We start from the raw sequence: 26240 nt of genomic DNA on the forward strand, positions 1-26240 counted from the left end.
CAATAGGTTTTCTGATGGTTTAAAAAGCACACAAGGTTTACGATTGCATATTTAGAATTAGAACTTGTGAACTGTAAAAGCGCAATCAGATTTTTAACTTAACATTTCGGATTCGTTCATTTGATTGAAACAGATGAAGTATGGTGTTCGTTGTTAAATGGTCCATTTCGAAAATGTAAGCCGTAAAGTTAAGTTAGGTATGATATTAAATAGCAAAAGCTTAACGCAACACACTCTCCGAGGTGGCCAATCTCAGATGTGGTCTCTCTCAAGCGTTTGCTCGATTGACAGTGGCGTTTACACACAACGTGTCTGATCAGCTCGTCAGCGTCGCAGAACACGAATGGACCCCCAAAGTGTGAACTCTGGTGTAGTCGCGTTTTACATGCATCGATTGAGTTTGACCCCCTCCGGGTATGGGATTCCATATCTATCGACCGCGTAAATACAGAGATCCCCAAGTCTCGAATTCAACACTACATGCCTCGGTTGGCCAAGCCAAGGAATGGTTTACGTGTTGAGGTTGTCGGTCGTCACAACCCGACATACTACACATCACCATTTTTATTTATATGAAACATTGTAAAAACTTTATAAGTGTGATGTAGACCCAGTTATGCTATTGGCTGTTTCGGATTACGTACTCCCACGTCATATCTACTACGAATTTTGTAATATATGGTTTAAAATAACGTATATAAAATATGATCTTCTTTGACACCCATAACAAAGAGTTCAGTATAAATTAAAGGCTAGCGTATGTCATATACTGCACTTTGCAAAGCAGAACTTTTCATAAAGATATAAGGTTCAAATTTTGATTATATTAAAATCATGACATACATTGAACAGTATGCGAAATTGCAATCACTCATTTAGTTGTAATTTGAGTCAGTTTACCTGGTTGCTCACTCGCTATGTTTATCTTATAAAATGATCACGATTTACATGAATTTTAAATGGTTTTGATATATAATAGATCTCAGTATACATATTTCAACTATATTGTGAGTGGTAAAACTCTAAAAATAATATCGTATTTATTCTCTATGTTTTAGTATGTTAAAAATAAAACAATTAATTTATCATGAAACCATTTTATTTAAGTAATGAGATATATTACAAGCACGACGACTAACTAAAAAGTAAAGTACATTTTATAACATAAAATTTTCTAATAATTACTCACTTCACTCAACTTTTTTACAATTTTTTCTACCAGACCTTCAGTTGCATTTAATAACTCATCATAGTCATCTTGAACAACATATTGTACTGTAACCCCATTAGATTCGATATTTGATTGCTCCAAATCGGATATACTGATTTTAATCAGACGCTTTCCTTTTGTAACCTTTCTGATGACATGGGAATTTAAACCCATTTCTTTTATTTTCCTCTTTCCTTTCTTAGCGATTTTCTTCTGACTTTTTGCTGGTGTACCTGATAATGGAATTTCTAAAGATGGATTCAGGAGCAAATCCTGGTATTTCAGGTACGCATCCATGTCTTGAGAATAATTGAGCGGATCATTCGGTTTTTCACAAACTTGCGAATAAAATGGTGTGGTTTCAGTCATTTCAGCAGCGTGGTTAATAGGTTGCGAGCCCTGTAAAAAAATATCAAGTTAAATATATTTCAACACCAAATAAAAGTACTCAAAGATACCAGAATATAATAAAAGTAAAATACATACCATTCTGATTTTGAAACTGATAATGCACCCGGCTTGAAATCTCGAACTGTTGTAATTTTAATTTGTTAAATGCTCTATTTATAACTTCGTAGTAACAAAATATAGTATAGCTATTAGCTATTATAGCTTGCACATTGAACGCGGTCTTAACGCGGCGACATTCGTTCTTGTTTCCGACAAAAGAAATATTACACTTTTGTTTTTCAATAATTAGCTGAGTTGAATATTATATTACAGTGATGATCAACCTTTGTATTATATTGGTTTCTTACTGTATTTTTGCAAATGTTGTAGTTTATGTTAGTTATAATTTGCTTTTAGGTTGTTAACTCATGACTTTACGTCAGTTTCGTTTTATTAATAAAACCCCTGGCTTATTCATTTCCTCTACTATTTTCTAACAAGTGCAAGTGTTACAGTGCGAGTTTTACGTACACGGAGAAATTCACCTTGAAACAATGTTCGTAAGTTTGTAATATTTTATTTAGCTATAAACTATTCTGAATATGGTGTTGAGTGATGTTTGTTCTCGATTAAATTTACCGATAAGTATCCTTCTAAGTAGCAGTTTTATGCGAGTTAAGTGCGTATTGGTATTAACTTTAACTTAAAATTTATAACCCTCGCTGGAGAGAGGTACAAGTACAACTGTGAAATCTCGTTCGACTGAACATAACAGAATCTTATTTTTTATTTTCAGGTCTGACTTTGAGTACCATGTAATCCAGTCTAAGAAAGACCTCGACTCTGAGGATGAATCTGGATCATTAAAGTATGTATTTTAATTAAATTTAAGATTTTATTAACTTATTATTAATTTTTGTTATTATTAATGATCTGATGGATAATCACTATGTATTGTAGGACTCAGAAGAAAACAACCAAAAGGAAAAACGCTTCTCAGATCCCGAAACGTGACGCGGGCTGGTCGCTGGACAGAAACGTCGTCGAAGAATGTGCTAGTAAAAGGTAATTAATTAAAACTGTGTTTGAAAACTTGTCTACAAATGCGAACTTTTTATTTATTTCTCTTTATTTATGAGAACTGGAAGTAATATAAAGTTTTTAATATTACAGCAAGAAGATCAAACCAAAGAAAACTGTGAAAAAGCACGCATCGTCCGTGTTAATAACTGATACGTTGCAGGACAGTGACACTGACCTTGATGAAGAAGACAAAACTAAAAGGTAATTAATTCAATTCAGTTATTTTATATGTAATACATATATTTACTTAACTAATTGTAATTAGCCTTTGAATCTAAACATTTTAAACCATAGTATTTAAATTCTTAAATGTTAAGTACTTACCTAATTAACTAATTATATTTTGTTGTATTCGATAATATAAATAAGTTTTTAATATTCCAGTACGACAACCAAGTCGAAGAAAGAGACACCTGATTGTAAGCCAGGCTGGTTTTCAAACTGGGGTGACGAAGGACATGTTGAAGCCCAGCGTCGAGCATCCGCTGCCAACTCTCTGTCGTCCGTGCTGATACGTCGCGTCCCAGGCGGCTACGTGCGTCGCACAGCTTCGTTAACCGGTGATCTTTTTATTGATCTTAAACTGTATAACGTAGTAGATATTCAAAACGTTCCATCTGAAGCCCGTTGGGAGAAAGCGCTGGTTAATTTTAAATATCGTGTGGATTCCGTTTCGGATATAGTAGATGGAATAAATAAGATTCTAAAGCGTTGTAAGGACGACTTTACAGATGAAGGAACCTTTTTCCCAGATAAAAAAGCCAATAATCTTTAATCTTTTTTACGTCTAATTTAGTCTATTCCTATGTCAATAGGCAAAATGCCTCATAATAGCTCCATATTTTGTTCAGTGTGTGACATAAGTATTCCAAGTAAAGCCTTTTCTGCTCACTTGCGCACTAACTTGCATAAAAATAATAACTCTGTTCAATTAACTCCTGATATTGAAAAAATAAGCAGCGCTTTCCGTAGTAGAATAGCATCATACAGAGTGCGTGGACCAGAGAGTAGCCTCCATGACTCACCGGTAAAGTTTCTGTGCGCTCTTCGTAGACATATTAAACATATTCTCGAAGCGAGAAGGCTTGCTTTTGGATCTATAAAGGTTAACTTTGAACTGTTTGCTGAATTTGGTTTGCCGAAAAATGAAGCATGTGAAATTAAATCATTCGCTACGCAAAATATCATTTTACATCAGAGTTACGAATTTAAAGAAATATTTTCAACCATTTTGAACACATTGAGCACGAAAATTGATGAATTTCAAGAACGGGACAGTGGCTGGAGCTTTCTACGAAACTTATATCTCGAGATAAACATAAACAAATATAATCCTCTTAGAGCGTCTAGATTTATAGAATTACCAAAGTTAATAAAACATCGAAGAGCTTGTGTAAATATTAAAAACAATGAAAGTAGCACTATCTTCGAATGATGATAAACGAGTAATATTAAAAGACAATATTCACACACTTGCGTGGGGACATGCTTCATTTTTCTAAATATAGTTATATAGTGATATTTTAAAGGAAACTTTGAACTAATTTGTAAACACCTACTTTACTTTTTAAGTTAGCTATGCCAGTATGTATATTATTATTAAATAAACTAAAAAAAAAAAAAAAAAAAAATAGTTTTTCTTTTTTAAACCCACCATATTTATGTACAATGTTTAAATCAACTCAGGATACTTATGATCGTATACCTGTATCACGAGTACAATATCGTATCATGAGTTGATTTAAACATTGTTTTCAGGAGTATCATTTACAGGTTAATAAAATGCGTTTTATTTAGCACATTCATTTATTCAAAGAGGAACGTGATTTTCTAAATACCATTTTTTCATACATATTACATTTTTTAATGCACAAGTTTTTTTATGGTACACACAATTAAAAATACAATCATTAATACAATATTTTTTATACAGTTCTTGTAAATTCGGTGCACCCTTTTCACTTAAATCTATAACAGTACAGTTTGAATATAATTCTTTAATCCATTTAATTTTTTCCATACCTTTAACGAATATTATCTTATCTTTAATATGATTATAAATAAGTCTTCTAAATTCTCTATAATCAACATAACCTTCGTGCCACAAAATACCTAAATGTTTTTCAATCCATTTTGTCTGCCTCTCTTCACTTTCCGTCAATTTAGAAAATCGAAAAGGGGGTTTTATTAAGAAAACTTGAGTGTATTCTAGCGTGCTGTATGCAAATTCTTTGATAATAAATTCGTTTTCTTTTGTTTTAAACCCTTGAAGGTCTACAAATATATGCTGCATTACGATACTTTTTTCGTAATATTACTTAAAGGCTTATATTCAAATACACTATCATTTAAAATCAGACAGTAAGCTGCAGTGTTCTTTGGTATATCAGATTCACAATCCAATTCAACTCTCACATCTACTGAACCGGTTTTTAAGGTTTCGTTTTGACGAGAACAGTTGATAACAAATAAAGGAGCTTTATCTTTAAAATCTTTAGGGCTAAGCAACGGCGCTTGTAGACGATTATAATAAGACTGTTGAAATTTCGCATACTGTTCGTATAATATAGCAAACTTTTCACCCGAAAAACTAACATCAAAACTTTCGTACGGAAAGTAAACTGAATTCAAGAAAACTTTAACATCTCTCAAATTACAGTGATCAAAGTGTGATATGTCTCTATTAGCTTCATTTTTTCGTCCCGTTTTCAATCCAATTATAATATAACGCGGCTTTTCAATTTGCGATGAAGTTTTGATAGACCAAGAATGTTTTGACGTCTCAGGCAAGAGCGGATATTCATACAAATCCCAAGTCCTAAATGCTATCTGAACGGCACGATCTCTTTCTAAACATTTTAGTAAATTTAATCTTTCACGATCAGACATTTTAACATGAGGCATGCGCCATACTATTTTAGATATAGTAATATTGTCTATATATTCATTCGCATTTAATTTAACACTATTCAAATTAGTATTGGATCTTAAAAGAATAAGTTCATGCTTGCAATTAATTATGATTTTGCTGTAATCCTCAGCAAACCCGAGAATCTTGTTTAAAGGTACAGACACAGAAAATGTACCTTCCGTGTTTTTTATACCATTGACATCAAATCCCCATAACTTAGACATGGATGCTTCCAGTCCATTCATAGATACAAGAGATTTCATAGTTGTTGTAACTCCTGCGTTTTTAATTTTGTCAATTTCGATTCCATTTAATTCATATCGAATATCTTGAAATAGATGAAGTATGGGGTTGTTTGTAAGAAGAACACTTTTTACCTCGGCTTTTGTTTCTCTATTGAATGCGGTTATAGTACCTTCTATGTATAAAGAACTTGCTGATGGTAGTACGTAAAGATCTTGTTGGTTTATAGGTATACGTATTTCATCGTTGAAATTGAAACTTGTGACGTACGGTTTATATGAATGATATTCAAAGCTCTCGATAGAATTATCAAAGACAAAAGGTTCTGTTAAGTTTAATATACTCATTTTAATAGGCGTAAGCTTTGGAGGAATTGCTTATTTTGTTTTGTGAGTTTTACTTTAGGTCTTCTTTTCGTGATTGCAGGATGAGTACTGGTAATGTTTTTAAGAGAGACTGAAGTTTTATTGAAGTCTATCATTTTTTTCTTAAATGTAAATATAACTGAATTTCTTCACCCCGTAAATTAACTAGATTATTGTTAACGTCTAAAATTCTTATCGTTATTGTGTTTAAGCTATTTTGGGTTACAGGGAAATAAATAACGTTTTTTGGTGTTTCTATAATCCGATAACCAGGTGGCACGTTTGGTACAAACTCGTGAATTATATGACTAGGTTTTCCGTTAACGAATGAACCGCTCACTATGTCACATTCGATGCGGACTATGGTTGTTGAGAGAATGGAGACAGGATAAGGGGATTCAGTTAATATATTAGCTTGAATAGATTCTGAACCGAAGCCAAGTATATTACCGATGGAGCCTTCTTTGTCGAAATGAATATTTTCAGAGCATAAAATAGATGTTTTTAAGGTATTATTATTGCATGTTAGTGCAAAAGAGCATCCTTCAATATGTTCTTTAAGGTAATCGTCAATATCTTGAAGTTCATATGATCCTTCAGGAATTTTAATTACTTTGTTTTTACCATAATAGAACTTATTATTTCTGTCGTCTATGTTGGGTATAGAATTAAAAGTTGACATATACAATAGCCCACACTCATATTCACCATCCAGGTGAAAAGCTGGTGAATAGTTTGTTAACAGAGTGGAAGATGTTCCAGTTATAGACAAAGTGAAAGACATTGTGAGAATGATAAACTGATTATTGTGCGATGATATTTAAACGGTTATACCAATATTGTTTTAAATACTTTAGGCATAAGTGTCCACAATTGACAGTGTTAAACTTTTGATATGTGTCATAATTATAGTAAATATCATATTTTTTTAAATACCTCTTTAATTCTAGCGGAGGTGAAAGGTCACCATAACTATTAAAATATTCACAATAATTGTTATCTTTTACGTAGGCTACCCAGTGTGTACCATTGTTTTTAAAACTGTCTAAATTAACAATTCCACATTCTACTTTTTTAGGAGTCTTTGGTAAACTGTCTCTCATATAAACTCCTCGAAAATATGGAATATCAGATGAGTGTTTTAAAATGTCAATATTTGAAAGAGCGCGCCTGGGTAACCTCTCAGTTAGTTTTTTGAAAGTTTCAAACATAATCCTTTGCCATTTTTATATGGTTTAATGTGTAAGCCTTTTCCTAATGCAATAGATTCCATCATCTTGTTATGTCGCTCCGATTCCGCTAAATTTTTTCTGGCGGCTTTGTAATCACCTACAGCTTTAGCAATTCCGGCAGCTCCTCCTGCTAATGACCCTAGCGCAGACAGACCAGCAAAAATAGGTATCAGCGGTAAGAAGCCTCCAGTTTTTGGAATTGGTATAAGACGAGGTACCCGTACCTTGGAATTGGTTTTAAAAATTTTCGTCGCAGCAATAAGTGCCCGCTCAATTATATTACTACCTTTTGTTTTTGGTTTCTTTTTTAATTCACTGCGTATCTTGGTCACAAAACGTTTAAATGGTTTTATACCCGCACCTGCCTTTATTTTAGATTTCATCACTTTGCTAACTAACCACGAAGCAATTTTTTCTCCTCTCCCTGCATCTTTCGATTTTCTTCTTTGTTTCGCCATTTCGTATAGTTCTAAATCAGCACGATGTCTATCAGCTAAATCCGAATAACTATCATATGCTATGTCGTGTTTCATACACGCATTATCTAGCGCATTAATTCCTTTATCGCCTCTCTGCAACCTTTTGCGCAATTTTGTTCCCGGACCACAATAGTTATAACCAGGTAAGTGTAATTCAAAGGGTAAATTATTAATAGCGCTGTTTAACAGTCCTTTCCCTTTCATATCTCGTGAGATAATAACACTATCATTAAAAGGAAATTATATAAATATCTTTAAACAACCGCACTTTTATCAATCCAACTGTTTTCGCTATTATTAAGGCCCAACCATTTAACATACAACTTTCTACCCTTTCTTTTAATAACCTTTTCTACAAGGTAAACGTTTGGATGGTTGGTTTTCAGAAGTTCTTCCTCGTAAAATGTACCGAGTATAGTGTTTTTATGCTGGTCTTGAATGTGATACGTAACAGGTTGAGTGCGATTCACGTGAGTAATAGTGAAAAGTTCTGTTGACCAATTAGGTGTGTAACCTTTGTGAAAGGCATTTTTATACTTGCTAATGCGTACACAATCTCCTATATTGAATTTGTTCGATTTATAAGACAAATTGGATAGTGATTTTTTAATATTTTTTAATACTTGCATTTCATTATCAAAATTTACATCAATAGGTTTTATTTTTGTTGTGCGATGCACAGTCTGATTATATGATTTTACTACATCGTCTAATGGCTTACCAACCCATTTATAGTTACCAACTAATGCAAAATGTTTGTAGAGCTTAGACTTAAGTGTCTTTATCAGCCTTTCAACAATAGATGCCTTCTTAATTGAATAAGTTGAGTAATGATTAACTTTTAATAATTTTAAGTAGAAATCGAATTCTTGATTGTAGAATTCTTTTCCTAGGTCAGTTTGTAAGTTTTTAGGTCTTCGTTTAGATGTTTTTATTATTAGTTCAAATGCATCTTTGACTTCTGTTTTAGTTTTAGACTTAATAGGTGTACACCATGCATACTTTGAAAATGTGTCAATAACGGTTAAAATATATTTATATCCTCTGTTAACAGTATGAAGCTTTTGTAAATCTATCAAATCGGCTTGCCATAAATCATCAATTCCTTGTAGTACAACCGATCGTCGCTTAAAATTTCTTCGCGCTGACCTGTGGATCTCGTTCACTATTTGTTGTTTTATCATTATTATATTTTTTTTAAATATCGTCTATCTCCTTCTTCGTATAAAAGTTCAGTTTTAACTGAGTTACGAGTTGGTGAATTTGATTATTTATTGTGTTAAACAAAGAGTCTATATACTTCTTTTCGTACATGTTTTGAATGTGTTCATCAACGTACTGCTTGTTAACTGCATCATCGGAAGATAATGGTTTAACAACCCCTTTTAATCTTATAGTTTTTAGACGTTTATGAACATGGTGACCGAATTTGTCTATATTCATTTTTTACTTGAAAGTCAAACTTCAACTGATGGGAAAGGTAAGAGTATATACATTTATATATTATTTATTAAGCCTGCTTCACGTAATTCTTCAATTATGGATATTATCTCGTTATCTAACCCTGTATTTCCAGCGTCACGCGATGCTATAAGCAGTTTTAATCTGTCAACTAATTCGTTTGGATCATCCCAATATACATATGAAATATCCTTCCATTGATGGTAAACCTCCGGACCTCTGAGGTGATCAGACGTGTAAAATATAAACCTCCGCGCAAAAATATTTCAAATTATTTAAATAAATACTTAAAATTTATTCGAGCGGTTACCAGGAGCGCAGAGGCAACGCGGAGTCTACAACGGCACAAAACTACGCAAGTGAGTAAATCGTTCTCATTCATTACTACAAGAGCTCAAGATATAGTGGAAGTGGAGTAAATTTGGGCGATCGCCAGTCTACGTTGACCTCCGACTGATAACAGGCAAGCTAAGCCCCGCGCTTAACCAGTACTGACTCCGGCGAATCTTTGGTGCCCGGTAATACATAGACTAGACAGAATGTCCCCGCAACGTAAACCTTCCTCCAACATCGTGTCTGAGGCGGATAGTAAAACTGTTCGCACACAAACTTCTTCTGGAGCTGACTCGGAGGCATCAATTAAATCAATAGACAGACGGTCTAACCCCCGCCTTAAAAGAAAGCGTGAAAGCAATAGTGAGCAAATAGCGGAGATGATGGCGGAAATGAGAAGTATGTTTGCCGATTTCAGAGCTCACCAAAGCTCCCAGGACTCTACGTTAGAAAAGATTTCCTCTTCTATGGATGAAATTAAAGCCCAGAACCTTGAATTGCGCCAAACTGTGGATTTTGTTTCTAACAAATTGGACTCTGTGCAAACTCAAATAGACAAACTCGAAACGGATCGCAACAAAAACTTACAGTATATCCAGGTCCTGGAACAAAAACTGGAAAATCTTGAACGATACAGAAGGTCCACGTGTGTAGAAATTAAGAATATACCCCATAGCAAAGGAGAATCCAAACTATCCCTCATCACACAACTGTCAACGCTAGCGAACGTCTTGAATACTCCCATAGACCCGCAGCATGTCAAGGATATCTTCCGTATTACCACCAGGGACCCTAACATGAAGACAATTATTATTGAATTCAACAGCGTACTTACAAAAGAGCACCTCATACGGAAATATAGGGAGTATAATAAAAGTAACAGCACGTGCAAACTAAACACGGAGACCCTGGGCATCACTGGCCCGCGTAATCCTGTGTATGTATCTGAGAATTTATCCCCACAAATGAAACGGCTGCACTACATCGCGAAGGACTTCGCAAGCTCCAACGGATATAAGCACTGTTGGGTGACTAACGGTAAAATTTTCCTGAGGAAAAAAGAAGGAACCAGTCTGATCCTTATCAACAGTGAACATGACTTAAAGAACTTAGAAAAACCTAACAACATTGAGTGACTAGACCTTGTGAGAATTCGCGCTCAACATGATTATGATTTTATGCTTTTTGTTATCATATTTAGTTATTATTACTTGATGCATGTTAACTTTATTCTAACGCTCTTATCAGTTATGAAATTCAATTTATATGTTTATTGTAACGCCAGCCTGTCGCTTTTAAATGTACACTTTAATAATTCAGTCTGCTTCCCAATCAAAAAATTCAATGCTATCTTAAGACCTTAGCTAAGAACCACAGATATGAAAGCCCTTGCATTTTGTCTCTCATCCTGCGTGTGATGCAACCTTTTATACACTTTGTTGATATGCCATTTGTTAAATTCTTGAAATCACCGTGATTGATACACTACAAATCTGTGATGACTTAGAAAATATTGCAGTTTCCAAATCATATATCTCATCTCCTGAAAATAGTCTTGCGCTTCTCCCCGACATAAATGAATCGCTCACAGTATTTCACGTTAACATTAGAAGCATTACATGTAATTTTAACGAACTTCAGATACTTTTGGAAAGAATAAGTTTTTCTTTTGATGTTCTCGTGCTTACTGAATGCTGGCTTAGCAAATGCCCGTACATTCCAGCCTTACCAGGATATACATCATTCATGTCTGATTACACAAACCAAAATGATGGTGTAGTAGCTTATGTCAAATCCGGCTTAACTTGTTCGGTTGTAAAGCGTACATTTAATGATGCTAATTGTCTTGTTCTACAGTTTTCTGACGAAATAGCTTTAGTAGCCCTATATCGATCACCGTCGACAAGGAACATTACAGGATTTCTTGACTCTCTTGAAGACACACTTTCCTCTTTAAATTGTTTTAAGTCAGTTGCCCTAGTTGGCGATATTAATATTAACATAATACCAGGAAGCGGTGATAATAATGCGGACCCTTATCTTACTCTTGCTGCAGCTAACGCGATGCTGCCTGCTCATATGTTTCCTACTAGGAATAATAGCTGTCTGGATCACGTGTTCCTTAAAACGAATACAACGTCTGTTACAATAATTTTAGACTCACTCATTACTGACCATAGCCCTGTTATCCTCTGTTGTAGACGTAAAAGAATATTAAATAAAACCTCACGTAACCAAACAATTTTTGACGAAACAGCTTGCAAGAAAGAAATTGAAAAAAGGGATTTTTCTTTTATTGTATCAATTACCGATGCTGAAAAAGCTGCATACTCACTGGTTACTACATTAAATGAAATTATCAAAGCTAACTCTAAAACGGTCGTTATTACTAGCAAAATGCGCACTATCAAGCCCTGGATGACACCTGGTTTGTTACGTTGTGTCAGAAATCGTGATCGTTTATATAAGTCAAGTAAAAGAAACCCTCATGACCATCTAGCAAAATTAACATACACGCGATATAGAAATTTCTGTACAAATCTGCTTAAAAAAGTTAAAAAATCGTATGAGCAAATGGAGTTCCAAAAAGCAAAAGCGAACCCAAAGGCCACGTGGAAGCTCATTAAAAATATAACTAATATTGACCAAAAAACATCCTCGTCACTCAACCTACTTACATTAAAAGAAAATCCTAAGGCTGCAACTGATTCGGTAAATGAATACTTTGGTAGCATCGGGGCGAAGCTCGCGTCAAAACTTACTGAGAAATCCAACATTATACAGAGCACACCTATGGAATCTTGCAATCCAGCTAATTCTATGGTGTTAATTGAAACGGATAAAGAGGAGGTTGAACGCATAATAATGGGACTACGAAATTGTGCTGTTGGTTGGGATAGTATACCAGCGACACTACTTAAAGCCGCGCGTCACGTTCTTGTGCCTATATTAACTCATGTTTATAACCTATGTTTGTCGTCTGGAATATTTCCTCGGGTATTTAAGAAAGCACTTGTACATCCCATACATAAGGGCGGAGACAGAGACAGTGTCAATAATTATAGACCTATATCCGTATTAACTACACTTTCTAAAATTCTTGAAAAAATCCTTAATACTCGTTTGATAAAATATCTGGATACATATTCAATACTTTCTGATAATCAATTCGGTTTTCGCAGTGGGAAATCTACAGAGGATGCTGTACTAGCTCTCACAAACTCCATTATTAATAATTTGAACTCCAAGCAAAAAGCTATTGGTATTTTTCTAGATCTGTCCAAGGCCTTTGACACTGTCTCTGTTCCTATACTTTTGGCCAAATTAGAATGCATCGGTGTAAGGGGAATCGTACATGACATGTTTAAAAGCTACCTTAGTAGTCGTACGCAGCAAGTTCGTATAGGTAATTATACAAGTGATGAAGTGAGTCTTTCGTTTGGCGTACCCCAAGGTAGCGTCCTAGGGCCAACATTATTTTTGATATATGTTAACGATTTATGCAAACTGAAAATCAATAATGTTAACATTTTTGCTTATGCAGACGATACTGCTCTTCTTGTGCACGCACCAACATGGGAGGAAGCACGTCTGCTGGCCGTAGATACATTAAGGATAGTGATGCAATGGTTAGCTTCAAACCTACTATCAATAAATGTTAGCAAAACTACTTATGTCACCTTTGCTCCTAAAGCATCATCCTTACCGACAACTTTGATGCCTGTCTATGCTCATAGCTGTAGTCCCAATGATGCATCTTTGTGCAGTTGTAGTGAGCTAACGCAATCTGACAGTGTAAAGTATCTTGGTGTTGCAATTGACTCCTTAATGACCTGGAGTGACCAGGTGGAGGCAGCGGTGAGTAGAATAAGAAAATTGATTTACGTCTTCAAGACTCTTAGAAATGTGGCTGACCAATCAATTCTTAAAACAGTTTACTTCTCTATGGCCGAGTCTATATTAACGTACTGTTTGACGGCCTGGGGCGGGACGGGGAAAACAAGACTCTTACGCTTGGAGAGAGCTCAAAGGGCTGTGCTTAAAGTCATGTTTTCTAAACCTATCCGATTTCCTACTTCTGAATTATACCAAATGGCTAAGGTCTTAACTGTTAGACAATTATTTGTTCTAAAAATTATTTTACGTAAACATATTGAAATTCCTTATGTTAAAAAACAACCAAAGCGACGTGCTGGCCGTGTATGCAATCTTAAACCTACTCGCATTGCTCTGGTTAGACGTCACTATGACTATCTCTCGGCTAAATTGTATAACAAAGTAAATTCTTCGCTACCTATTTATCAACTGTCATGCTGGGAATGCAAGAAAAAACTAAAAAACTTTTTACAGAACCTCAATTATTATGAGACTGAGTTACTATTTGAATGAGCATGTTAAATATGTTTCACTATATTCATAAATATTAAACTATTACTTCCTGAAACAATTACCACATGTTTGAACTAAGTAAACTTAAGTTTACTAAACTTCTAAACTGATGTGTCTATTAGATATAAGTAAGTAGAACATAAAATTCACTATGTTCCGAGGTGGGCGTAAATAGCTGCGACACAGTTTAATACTAATGCAGCTGATTACGAACAAATTTGTTACTTAATGTATGTTATTATGTTCAATAAAAATCTTTAAATCTTTAAATTTCATACCCTTGTTGCTTTTTATGGGTTTCTTTGGATCAAAGTCGCGTCTATGTGCATTCGTTTTCATTAACAATGTTTTATATAATCGTTTATCATCTTCAGTTACTAGTTTTAAGTCAGGTACTTTCTTAAACAACAAATCATGTAAGCCTTGTGTTAAAAAATAACTTTCTCCACCTATCACGAGTTTATCATCATTAACAGAAATTGGGTAAGATCCAAGCATTAGCTTTCCACGCTCATTTCGTACACCAAATGGAATGTTCATGATAAAATATTGTTTCTGCCAAGCGGGATCATCGCGAGGAGAGGGAAACGAGTCTGACGTTCTAAATGAAATATTATTTGTTGTATCAGAATCACTTTGGTTCACACTTTCTTGAGATGAAGAATCACTATCATTTAATTCATTTTCACTATAATTTGGTTCAGATTCAAATGACTTTCTCAACAAAGTTTTATTGTCCAAACTTTCTTTCATCCCATCTTCTGAAGGACTATATTTCAATGTTTTTACTGGCTTGTTCCATTTAAACCTATCGTTATCAAAATCTGAGTCACTAATGATTAGATTGTTATCATTACTACTATGTTTTTTTACCATTTCACCAAGTGGGTCTGTGATTGGTTTTAACATTGCTTCCAACATCATATTATCGTTTGATTTAACATCACGAATGCGTTTAACTTTTTTCTTACTGCTTCAGCAGATTTGAGTACTTTTTGTTTAAACAATTTTTCTTCATTAATTTTATGTTCCATGTCTGAACTAGATGGTTTCATTTTAAGCAATAAGTGTTTAATGTAATACTATGCTTTATATATCAAGTCAATCTAGAATTATAAATGTATCAAATCCTTTTCTATAACAGCCTGAATTTCTATTACAATCTTTATTTATGACTAAGTAATCAAACGGGATCTTCCATACTTGTGCACACATTTCACGAAATTGAGACCATGACATATCACTTCCTACATGTTCATCATAAACATGCTTTAAATTAATATCATCCTGTTTAAAAAGAATAATTAAGTTAGCATTATCTCTTATTAATTGTTTAGGTATTTTACTATACGTCTGATTTAGATAAAAGCTATCTATATTTTTATGCCTTCCCATTGCAAAGTAATCTCGTATATTATTTTGATTTTCACACGCAACATTATCAAATATTATAATGGAATTCATGTTTGCTGTATGAGGACTTAAGATTTCATCATTTGCGTTATATTTTTGAAATGATACTGAAGGAACTAGCTTTAAAACTTGCTCTAGAAATTGATACATTGGTTGAAATAAGGTTTTAGAATATACATAAACATTTTGAAAGCGTAGACCATGTTCATGTAGCAGCAAACCGACAATTAAATTTGTTTTTCCACAGTTCGATGGGCCACATATTATACAGCGAATGGTGTCGGGTAAAAGCGAGCCATGTCGAAAATAACGTTTATTGGACAAAGAACAAACAGCATCCAACTGCAATTTCTGAGACTGTTTTACGAACTTCATTTTGTCAATAGGCACGTGCAACTAACTTGAAAGGTGTTTTATCATTAACGGAGTTTTATAAACTTTTGTCTATATATTCGTCATGAGCGTTTTAAATCATCAGAAAACCTATTGAGAGTTTCAAATCATGAGAAAGCCGATTAGGAGTTTTAAATCATCTGAAAACCTATTGAGAGTTTTAAATCACCAATAAACCTGAGTACGAGTCCTAAATATGAAGTGATATTGGGAGTTTTCAAATCTTTGATTTGAAACTCCCAATAATCACCTACTTGTGTAGTGTGTTTGAACAGACCAACGAGTGTGAATGCGACCAGTGGTAACGTTGAAAGCGAAGGAGGGTAGCTCGCGCGCTGTCTACGCCACTTTGACATCCACCCGAGTTTTCCGTGATGAAGTAACTGCGTCGAAATATCGGGAGTTCGACAAAAATCAAAAGGTAATCATGGTCTACATTAGGTACATTCCGGTCAATATAAGTATAGACGATCGTACTACCACACCTCGGACACGGGCGATCAAATATATGAAAGAGGCGCGTTCCTAATAGCACACAGTCTAAGCTCGTGTAGGTGAACGCGTAGCGTACTATGCTCCGGATGGAAAGTCGCACGCTCTTACCGCTAGGCCACTAGCGCATCTGAGCCGAAATTTACTATGCTTCAAATATTAGATCTCGGTCGGTGACATTAATACAGTTTTTATTTGAAGAAACTCCAGATTTAATGAACATCAGTATCATATCACGGTAATTTGACTTTTATAGTACAGAATAGATGGTGTGTTTTGCCCGCACTAGTGCTCAAAGTGGTTCATTGTCAGGTCGAAACTTCAGAGGGCCATCTGTACTGAAAAACGTCGCACGTGTATCGTACGACGTTTTTCAGTACAGATGGCCCTCTGAACTTCCTTTTTTACGCACTTGTATCGTAATGTACTATTTCAGTACAGATGGTGTTTTTTCTACGCACTAGTGCGAGAAGTGGTTCATTATATGTCAGGTCGAAACTTCGGAGGGCCATCTGTACTGAAAAACGTACGATACACGTGCGAAAAGGAAATTCGTAACTCGTGACGATTTAAAACACTCCCTTCGACTCGTTTTTAACTTCCTTTTTTACGCACTTGTATCGTAATGTACTATTTCAGTTGGAATACTAGTATCAGATGGCAGTTCGTGAAAACTAGTACCTACTGCCTAAGCCAATGCTTAGGGTCAGTTGCTAAACGGACCCCAGGTGGAAAAAGCGAATATCATTAAAGGAAGGAAACATTTAATGATGTATGTTACGGCATGGTAGTATAGCTTTCATAAGCTGTTAAAAATATAGTATTAATTAAGACATAAAGAGAAATGATAACGAATGCATCGCATCCTGAAAACCAAGCGCACTCAGAAACGTATGAATTAATTCGTAATTTCAAATTAGTTTCCACATAAAAGAAGCTTTCCCGCGCGATCCCGTTCAAAATTAAACAAACAATGCGAATTAAAAACCGAATAAATAAAAAAAGGAAAACAACCGCCGTTCGTAATTTAAAACGTAATGACGTTCCATTTCGCGCAGGACACAGAGCTCGAAAATTAAACACGCTTTGCAGTGTGCCACTTAAAATTATTTTTTCACTCCACTGTGTGTTCTCCCAAAAAAACGAAAAAGATACTAATACAAACGCGCAAATCCATCATCACAACAAAAATACGCACACGCGCGCAACAGTCTACGCAACACATTAAAAAACACAACACGATACAAACGCAAAAAGAATGCAATTATACATCTATACAATGTTTTCCGACGCACACAGAGAGAAAATTCGGTGTTCCTATAGTCAAAAATTATGTATGTGTGCGTGCCTTCTTTCCCACGCATGCATTTTATGTTAACATACTAGCTCTACAAATGAGCATTGCTTTTCCATTATCGACCATAACACAAACTACTAAGGTGCCAAATAATTATGTTGCAGATGATTATCGGGTTGCATTTGCGTCGATGTGTGCGTAAGCAATTCGTTCGTTTTATTCCTTTTTTAAATTTCACCGTTTAGTTCAATCTACTTATTGGTTGTTTGGGTGTGTGCTGTGGTTATGTCAGCACAGGCGGTTTGTGTGCATGTGTGTGCGCGAAAGTGCGTAGAAAAATGGCGGCAATAAATAATTAATATCTTATTTAAAACTAGCATAATGTATGCGGCTCCTGTCTGGTTTATTTCGGCACTAAAGTAGTGTCCTGTGTTTGAAAACATTCCTGTTTCTATTCTAGTCTCGTTAGAATTAAATTAATTTTTTAAATAATTATGACGCATTCAATTTTAATTATGAAGTTATAAGTAACAAAACTAATAACAATACGTGTACAAAGGGTAAAGTGCCCTTTGCCTATGTATTGTTTACAGAAGTTTTTGAAAACTAAGTAGGTACGTGAGTTTAAATAAAATACCTAAAATTATTTTTAATGATTCATGCTATTGAAAATAACAAATCAGAATCAGTTTACTCGAAATTACCTACCTTAGCTTATTACCTAGAACCTAGACACTTTGACAAATAATGCTTTTTTCTAAAACAGTAAATTTGAAATTGCTCTTGATGTTCCTGTTGCAATGAGTGAATAAAAATGCTAACGACTCCTATAATTATAACGCTATGTCAATCGATTTAGATGACACCAAACACAAATTCACATTTTAGCATTCATTTGAAAATCATAAGTATCATAACACGCCTTCAGTGCCGCCCTATCGATATTTCTTCTTCCTTGCGTAATCTCATCTTTGCGGCCCTTGGAAACTAGCCCTAGGGATTGGCATCGACCGTACACAAATTTAATATCCAACCCAGAAAGTAAACTGGGCCCTATTAAGAGTTGCCCAGTTTCTTCATGACGTCTTTCTTCAGCAGGGGGCCGATTTTTGAGTCTCACTTTCACTAAAATACCGGTTAAAAACGGTGACTTGCCTATTATTTTCAGTGACAATTTTCTGAATTCGAACGCGTGAGACTCAAAAATCGGCCCGCAGAAAAGGAATAGCAAAATACCATTACCACTAGGAACCCAGTGCTCGGCTACTATTTATATTTTGAAAACGTTTACAGCTTTTTTTAATGTTGATATTAGTAGACCGTGCACAGTTAAAGCTAAAAGACATCGGTTTGCACTCTTGAAGCCGTTAGCCGCTAGTCATAAACGCTTGGCAGACAGTGTGATCTATACTTTTGATTTAGTTGTATACTTACGTTGACGGCGTTGTGTGATTAAGAAATTTCTTTTGTCAGGATTGATTCGACCCACCAAGATATCGTCACTACTTTAAAAAAAAACTTGTATCTTCGTCGTCAATGAAACGAAAATTGTAGTAAGTATGTATGGAATGCATATAGACTTACTGCGTTTTAACTTTGAGGAACAGCGTGAGATACGAGATTTTTTAAAAGTAGTGACGACATTTGATGTAAATGTAGGGGCTGTAATTTCAATTTTGTCTTAATATCTAGAATAATTTAAGATACTTTGAATAATAAATGATTAATATACGTAAAAATAATAATTAAACAAAGATTGAAACTACTAGGTGAAGTAGTTAGAACTCGCTTCGCTCGATTCTCGCATCTCACATGCTTTGACATAGTCTGCTGAAGGAGCATTCCATGAAATAGCTAGTCTACCTTTGTCCCGTACAAACGAATGTTTTCTAAAAAATTCCTAGAATATCTTTCTCTAAGGTTTTGCCCAGAATTATGTAAAAAAAAATAATCACCTTCTTTACATGCCAAGTAATACGTTTGTACGGGACAGCTTATGAATTGCTCTTAAAACGAACAATATATTAGGCTACATAGGTACCAATCCTAGAAAATAGGCACGTATATTGCATAATATCTATCTATTTTTGTGGTCTCATGAATAAAATAGTGATAGGATCAATCTATTGGCAGCCGCAAACTGGTGTTGCTTTTAGTTTATAGGGCTCCATGGTGCGATTAGGTTACGAAGCAGCTATAAAAATAAACCCCATGTTTACGTCTTTTTACAAATATTAGTGAATTAAACATGGCATTTTTTTTTATTTAATCGAACAATGGGAAAGTGTGTGTGTCTGTTTGTTTGTCCGTCTTTCAGGGCAAAACGGAGCGACGTATTGACGTGATTTTTTAAGTGGAGATAGTTCAAGGAATAGAGAGTGACATAGGCTACCTTTTGTCTCTTTCTAACGCGAGCGAAGCCGCGGGCAAAAGCTAGTTAAAATCATCAGCATTGTTTCTGCTCGATGCAATTTTACGTAGTATAAGATCGTTGCTGATGAATTTCTAATAAAATTCAAACACAAAATTTAATTCAGCAAAGGGCGGACTTAAAACGATGATGTATTCTCCACTAGTCAACTTTAAGACAAAATATACATATACAATGTTTTTACTTGAAATTAAAATTAAAATTCGCCCTTAAGGCCTTAACATGCGTAGAGCCTATAAACGCAACATATATTATGAATGGGAAAAGTATGTGTCTGTTTGTTTGTCTGTTTTTGACGACAATACGTAGCAACTAATTGACGTGATTTTTTAAGTGGAGATAGTTGAAGGGATGGAGAGTGACATAGGCTACTTTTTGTCTCTTTCTAATTCCCCACTTTCCTAAAAAGGAAGGTGGAAGTTTACATTCCGCAATTTTCGAATTTAATGCGAGTGAAGTCGCGGGCAAGAGCTAGTTTCTCCATAAAACTGCATCTTGTGCAATGTGCATGCTCCGCGGCCCGTAACCGACGCGAGACGCCGGACCCCCGAATATCTAACTTTAGAAAGTCGTTAACTGCCGCAGTGCACGCATGTATTAAGTATAAAAATGTTGGGTATAGACTGAACCTTGTTATTTTGAAAATAAATTTAAATGTTTTTGGAGGTGGAGTAAGAGCAACAGGCGAATTCGTCCATCCACTGGATCGCTGACGTCTTGTGTCCATTTTAAAGATTTTAAAGCAAAAATACGTTTTCTTGCAAAAGTAAGTTTTTGCCACAAACTTTTATCGCCGACTGTACCTTCCTTTCAACAGATTGTACTGCTCTCCGAGACGTTTCTAAAAACCCCTTCCTCGATGGGGATACGACGTTTCATAACAGAGTTCCTATGACCACCTTTCTGCTCCATCATCAGATCAGCTCCATAATACCATAATATTGCATTGTCACGTGTCGTGAATTGATATGTGTTCAAAATTTCAGCTCAATCGGAAACCGGGAAGTGGGTCAAATTTAGCTTCTACGTTTTCACCCAAACAGACATACTAACAAGCACTGGTAGCCTAGCGGTAAGTAAGTGCGACTTTTGTTCCGGAGGTCGTGGGTTCAAACCCCGGCTCGCACCAATGAGTTTTTCGGAATGTATGTGTATGTGCTCATTTGATATTTGCCAGTCGCTTTTCGGTGAAGGAAAACATCGTGAGGAAACCGGACTAATTCCAATAAGGTCTAGTGTACCCTTCTGGTTGGAAGGTCAGATGGCAGTCACTTTCGTAAAAACTAGTGCCTACGCCAAATCTTGGGATTAGTTGTCAAAGCGGACCCCAGGCTCCCATGAGCCGTGGCAAATGCCGGAATAACGCAAAGAGGATGGTGATGATGATCAGACATACTAGACAGACAGACATACAAGGCAAGTTGAATAAAAACAACCAACGCTCTTCCAGTTGTTAAACTGCCATAGTTTATTATAAGTCGGGACTAATTGCGATGTGCCGTTACCGAAAATTTCCCGAAAAAAGAAAATTCTGTCGAAAACTTTCTCGGAAACTGCCGGAGACGTTACAGGAAACTTTTTTGTCGCAAACTCGACGAATACTTATGTTTAATCACTTAATAAAATAAATACAAATGCCATAGACACTTGAACTCAGAAAACACTTTGTTATTTTCATGTTAATATTTAGAATAAATATAATAATCGGTTAAAGACCGGCAGTAAAACGTGATGAAATCTTCCAAACACGTAATTTGAAGCGATATTTAGTTGTCTGTGAGAAGACAACTTTTTTTTTAATACTACGTCGATGGCAAACAAGCATACGGCCCGCCTGATGTAAAGCGGTCACCGTAACCTATGAACTCAAACAGTGTCACATGCGCGTTGCCACCCCATTAGAACCTTATACATTCCCTTTTGCTGTGTTAAGTACACAGTACTTTCACATCTATTTTAACCCCTGACGCAAAACCGACGGGGTGTTATAAGTTTGACGTGTATGTATGTGTGTGTGTCTCTATGTGGCATCATACCTCGATGTGTCTCGATGAACCAGTTTCGTTTTAGTTATTTTTTTGTTTGAAAGCTGAAATAGTCGGGAGTGTTCTTAGCCATGTTTCATGAAAATCGGTCCACTATGTCAGGGTTTTTTTTGTGGTTAGGTTATTCGTTTACCGCCTTTTCTTTAGCCTAATTCCTTATTCCAGAAAGTTCATTAGACTGGCGCGCCTGGTTTTCGGTGCTAGTCCCGAATTGGTTCCTGTACAGGTGCATTAGCGTGTGTGCGTGCGTTGGTGAAATTCAACTTGTTCTAAAGAGACTCAAGGCAGGGTTCGGCAGTTTAGGTTCAATTTATATTTTTACATAGTATTAGCTATAGATGCAGTAGTTGGAAAGTGAGATGGCAGTCGCCTTCGTAAAAACTTAGTCTACGCCAAATCATGGGATTAGTTGCCAAAGCGGACCTCAGGCTCTCATGAGCCGTGTCAAATGCCAGGATAACGCAAGGAGGATGATGTATAGATATGTACTTACTGATTGATTTTCGGGACGATGGTCATACTGAAAATAAGTACGTCAAGTCTACTTTGGGCATTAGAGGTGTATTATTTTTTCCCTAAGGGACATTTATTGAGTATTGCCATCGTAAGTATCCTAACAGATTCAGATTCAGATTCAATAATTTATTCAATGGCAAACACAGTTAATATACATAAGTAAGTATTATTAAAATTCTAATAAGGTCTTTGACATTCTGGATCACGAAATAACACAGTATACGAGTACTGTAAACTGTTAACTAGAGATGATATGATAATAAACCGTTTATGTGTATATTTTAAAGGTCCCAAAAGAAAGAATATAAAAAAATGTATTTGGTTGTCCATATGTTTTAATTATTTTTATATTAAGGTATAAGGAATTCGATAAAAGGAACTATGGAAATCTAGACCTAAAAGACTATTACGAGTATTTGTAACTGACTATGATAACTGCGATAGTATCTTTAATCTGTAAGCAAATATAATTGCTGTTTAAAAATCCTTTTTAAGTATTAAAAAAAATCATGTGTTTGTTAGTAAATAGTAATAATAATAAATATTATCTGCGCCAGACCGGTCGTCGTCGGTCGTCGGTAGTACCTATATTATTATTTGTTGTTATATAATTCAATAATTATATCAAATGATCGTTACTATGACTAAAAATATATCAAAATAGTACATTACGATACAAGTGCGAAAAAAGGAAGTTCGAAACGAGTGACGATAAATTCAAACACGACCGAAGGGAGTGTTTTAAATCGACACGAGTATCGTACGAATTCAGTACAGATGAGCTTCCGAAGTTTCGACCTGTTATATAATGAACCACTTGTCGCACTAGTGTAAAAAAAACACCATCTGTACTGAAATAGTACATTACGATACAAGTGCGTAAAAAAGGAAGTTCGAAACGAGTGACGACCGAAGGGAGTTTTTAAATCAGAGTTACAATTTCCTTTTCGCACCTGTATCGTACGATGTTTTTCAGTACAGATGAGCCTCCGAAGTTTCGACCTGGCATATAATGAACCACTTCTCGCACTAGTGCGTAAAAAAAACCATCTGTACTGAAAAAGTTATATCGATCGTTACGCACCCATCAAGATATATACTATCAAAACGAAAACTCCATCCCCAAATTAAAAGGTTCACAACACCTGGCATAGAGTAATGTTACATGGCAACAGGTCTGGCCGCCATCTTGAAAACTTTTTTAGCGCTTTCGAAATTCGGGGCCTAGGCCGATGACCCCAAGGGCTTGCGGCCTTCGGCCAACTATTCAGATTACTTGCTACAGTACCGGTCAAAAGTTTGAGTTCACCCTTTGATTTCGGTACAAATGAGTACTTTTGTACGATAATTATCTTCGGTTTGGTAGTCGAAATATGTTTTCGTTCATTCTCAAGACGTAAGGGCGTATTCTAATTACCGCGACTCATTTGTTTTCAGTGGAATTTCAGTTCTAATTCTAATTTATTAGGATTCAAATTCCACTGAAAATAGAAGCGTCGCGGCAATTAGAATATGGACTAGACAATTGAGAATTACCGTTTTCAACTTATATTTATTATTTTGTGGAGATTTGTTTTACTAGTTAGACACAATTCACGTACCTTTATTTCACTAAAATCTAATAAACATGACGGCAAAATGCTAGTTATATTTATGGCCTTGCCTTTGCCACTAATTGAGACACATCTTTACACGAAACACAGTTTTAGCCAGATAATATAGGCCAAATAATTATTTAGCCTATATAAGATTTGAGGGAAACAGATGTTAAAAAAATATAAATTGTTTACGAAACAAATTTTGACGTCTGAACTAAGTACATAAAACTATCTCTCTAAAGCAGTCAATTGTACTGAAAACAAGGAGTGAACTTAAATTTTTGAGCGGTACTGTATGTACTGTATTATTAGCTACTTTCTTCTTGGGCAAGAGAATGTTATCATATCTAATGAGGCATAGGTACCTAACCTTTTCACTTTTATTTAAGAGGGTCGATTTTCGGTTTGAATCTATTTTTAACCCCTGACGCAAAAACGACGGGGTGTTAAAAGACTTAAAAGTTTGACGTGTCTGTCTGTCTGTCTGTCTGTGAGTGTGTCTGTCTGTAGAATCGTAGCTCTCGAACAGATGAACCGATTTAGATTTAAATTGAAATAGATATCATACACGAAAGAAAAAACGACAAGGCCCACTGGTGGCCGAGCCGGGAATCGAACCCGGGTCTTCTGCTTACGCGGCTAACGTCTTTACCACTAGACCACCCGCCCGCCGTGGTACCCGACGAAATGTCTCTAGTGTATGTTATCTCTGATAAGGCTAGGCGCCTTTTGACCAACTCTAAGGGCGAGCAATTAGTGCTTGCACCTCCTATATGAATCCTTTGCAGGATTACGATATAGCGAGAGAGATGGTGCTGCCATCTATACAACTAGGTTACCTACTGTTACCTAGTTGCGATTTAGATTTAGTTTTTTTTTTTGACAGCCGAGTTAGTCGGAAGTGTTCTTATTAGTTTGTTACTTTTGTATAAAACGTGGCTGGTTTGAAAAGCCCCTTATTTTATTATAAACTAGATTTTGCCCGCGGCTTCGCTCGCGTTACATTTGAAAATTAAGGAATGCTGTATACAAACTTCAATCCCCTACTTTAGGGAAGTGGGGGTTTAGAAAGAGACAAATAATAGCTCTCACTCTCCATCTCTTCAACTATCTCCACTGAAAAAAGTCACGTCCATTCGTCGCTCCTGTCGTGAAAGACGGACAAACAAACAGACGCACACACTTTCCGATTTATAATATTTAGTATGGATATTACTAAATAAGCAAAAGATAATCAGCGCCAACGCACGTTGCCAATAGTGTAAATAGTGCATAGAACAAGTACGCCTAATACATTAAAAACCGGCCAAGAGCGTGTCGGGCCACGCTCAGTGTAGGGTTCCGTAGTTTTCAGTATTTTTCTCAAAAACTACTGAACCTATCAAGTTCAAAACAATTTTCCTAGAAAGTCTTTATAAAGTTCTACTTTTGTGATTTTTTTCATATTTTTTAAACATATGGTTCAAAAGTTAGAGGGGGCGGGACGCACTTTTTTTTCCTTTAGGAGCGATTATTTCCGAAAATATTAATATTATCACAAAACGATCTTAGTAAACCCTTATTCATTTTTAAATACCTATCCAACAATATATCACATGTTGGGGTTGGAATGAAAAAAAATATCAGCCCCCACTTTAGGTACATGTAGGGGGGGTACCCTAATAAAACATTTTTTTCCATTTTTTATTTTTGCACTTTGTTGGCGTGATTGATATACATATTGGTACCAAATTTTAGCTTTCTAGTGCTAACGGTTACTGAGATTATCCGCGGACGGACGGACGGACGGACGGACAGACAGACATGGCGAAACTAACCCCCGACATAGAACTGCTTTTTATCAAACATGGCTAAGAACAATCCCGATTACTTCAGCTTTCAATCGACGACCGGTCTGGCTCAGTCGGTAGTGACCCTGCCTGCTAAGCCGCGGTCCTGGGTTCGAATCCCGGTAAGGGC

The 26240-nt window shown here is 35.6% G+C and overlaps 3 protein-coding genes across 3 annotated transcripts; 2 read left to right on the forward strand and 1 right to left on the reverse strand.

Annotated features, from left to right (window-relative positions):
• Positions 1-986: 986 nt before the first annotated feature.
• LOC125230286 lies at positions 987-2056 on the reverse strand. The gene is made up of 2 exons (XM_048135404.1): positions 1697-2056; positions 987-1609 (listed from the first exon to the last, which is right to left on the reverse strand). The coding sequence occupies exons 1-2, from the start codon at positions 1697-1699 to the stop codon at positions 1175-1177; spliced, it is 438 nt and encodes a 145-aa protein (XP_047991361.1). The 5' UTR covers positions 1700-2056; the 3' UTR covers positions 987-1174.
• On the forward strand, positions 1982-4293 carry LOC125230328. The gene is made up of 6 exons (XM_048135459.1): positions 1982-1986; positions 2044-2160; positions 2397-2468; positions 2561-2665; positions 2774-2884; positions 3068-4293. The coding sequence occupies exons 1-6, from the start codon at positions 1982-1984 to the stop codon at positions 3456-3458; spliced, it is 801 nt and encodes a 266-aa protein (XP_047991416.1). The 3' UTR covers positions 3459-4293.
• Positions 4294-9913: 5620 nt separating this feature from the next.
• Positions 9914-10843, forward strand: LOC125230330. The gene has a single exon (XM_048135460.1). The coding sequence runs from the start codon at positions 9914-9916 to the stop codon at positions 10841-10843; it is 930 nt and encodes a 309-aa protein (XP_047991417.1).
• The last annotated feature ends 15397 nt before the right edge of the window (positions 10844-26240 follow it).

The sequence above is a fragment of the Leguminivora glycinivorella genome, chromosome 10 (genome assembly GCF_023078275.1).
Source record: "Leguminivora glycinivorella isolate SPB_JAAS2020 chromosome 10, LegGlyc_1.1, whole genome shotgun sequence".
Lineage (NCBI taxonomy): Eukaryota > Metazoa > Arthropoda > Insecta > Lepidoptera > Tortricidae > Leguminivora > Leguminivora glycinivorella.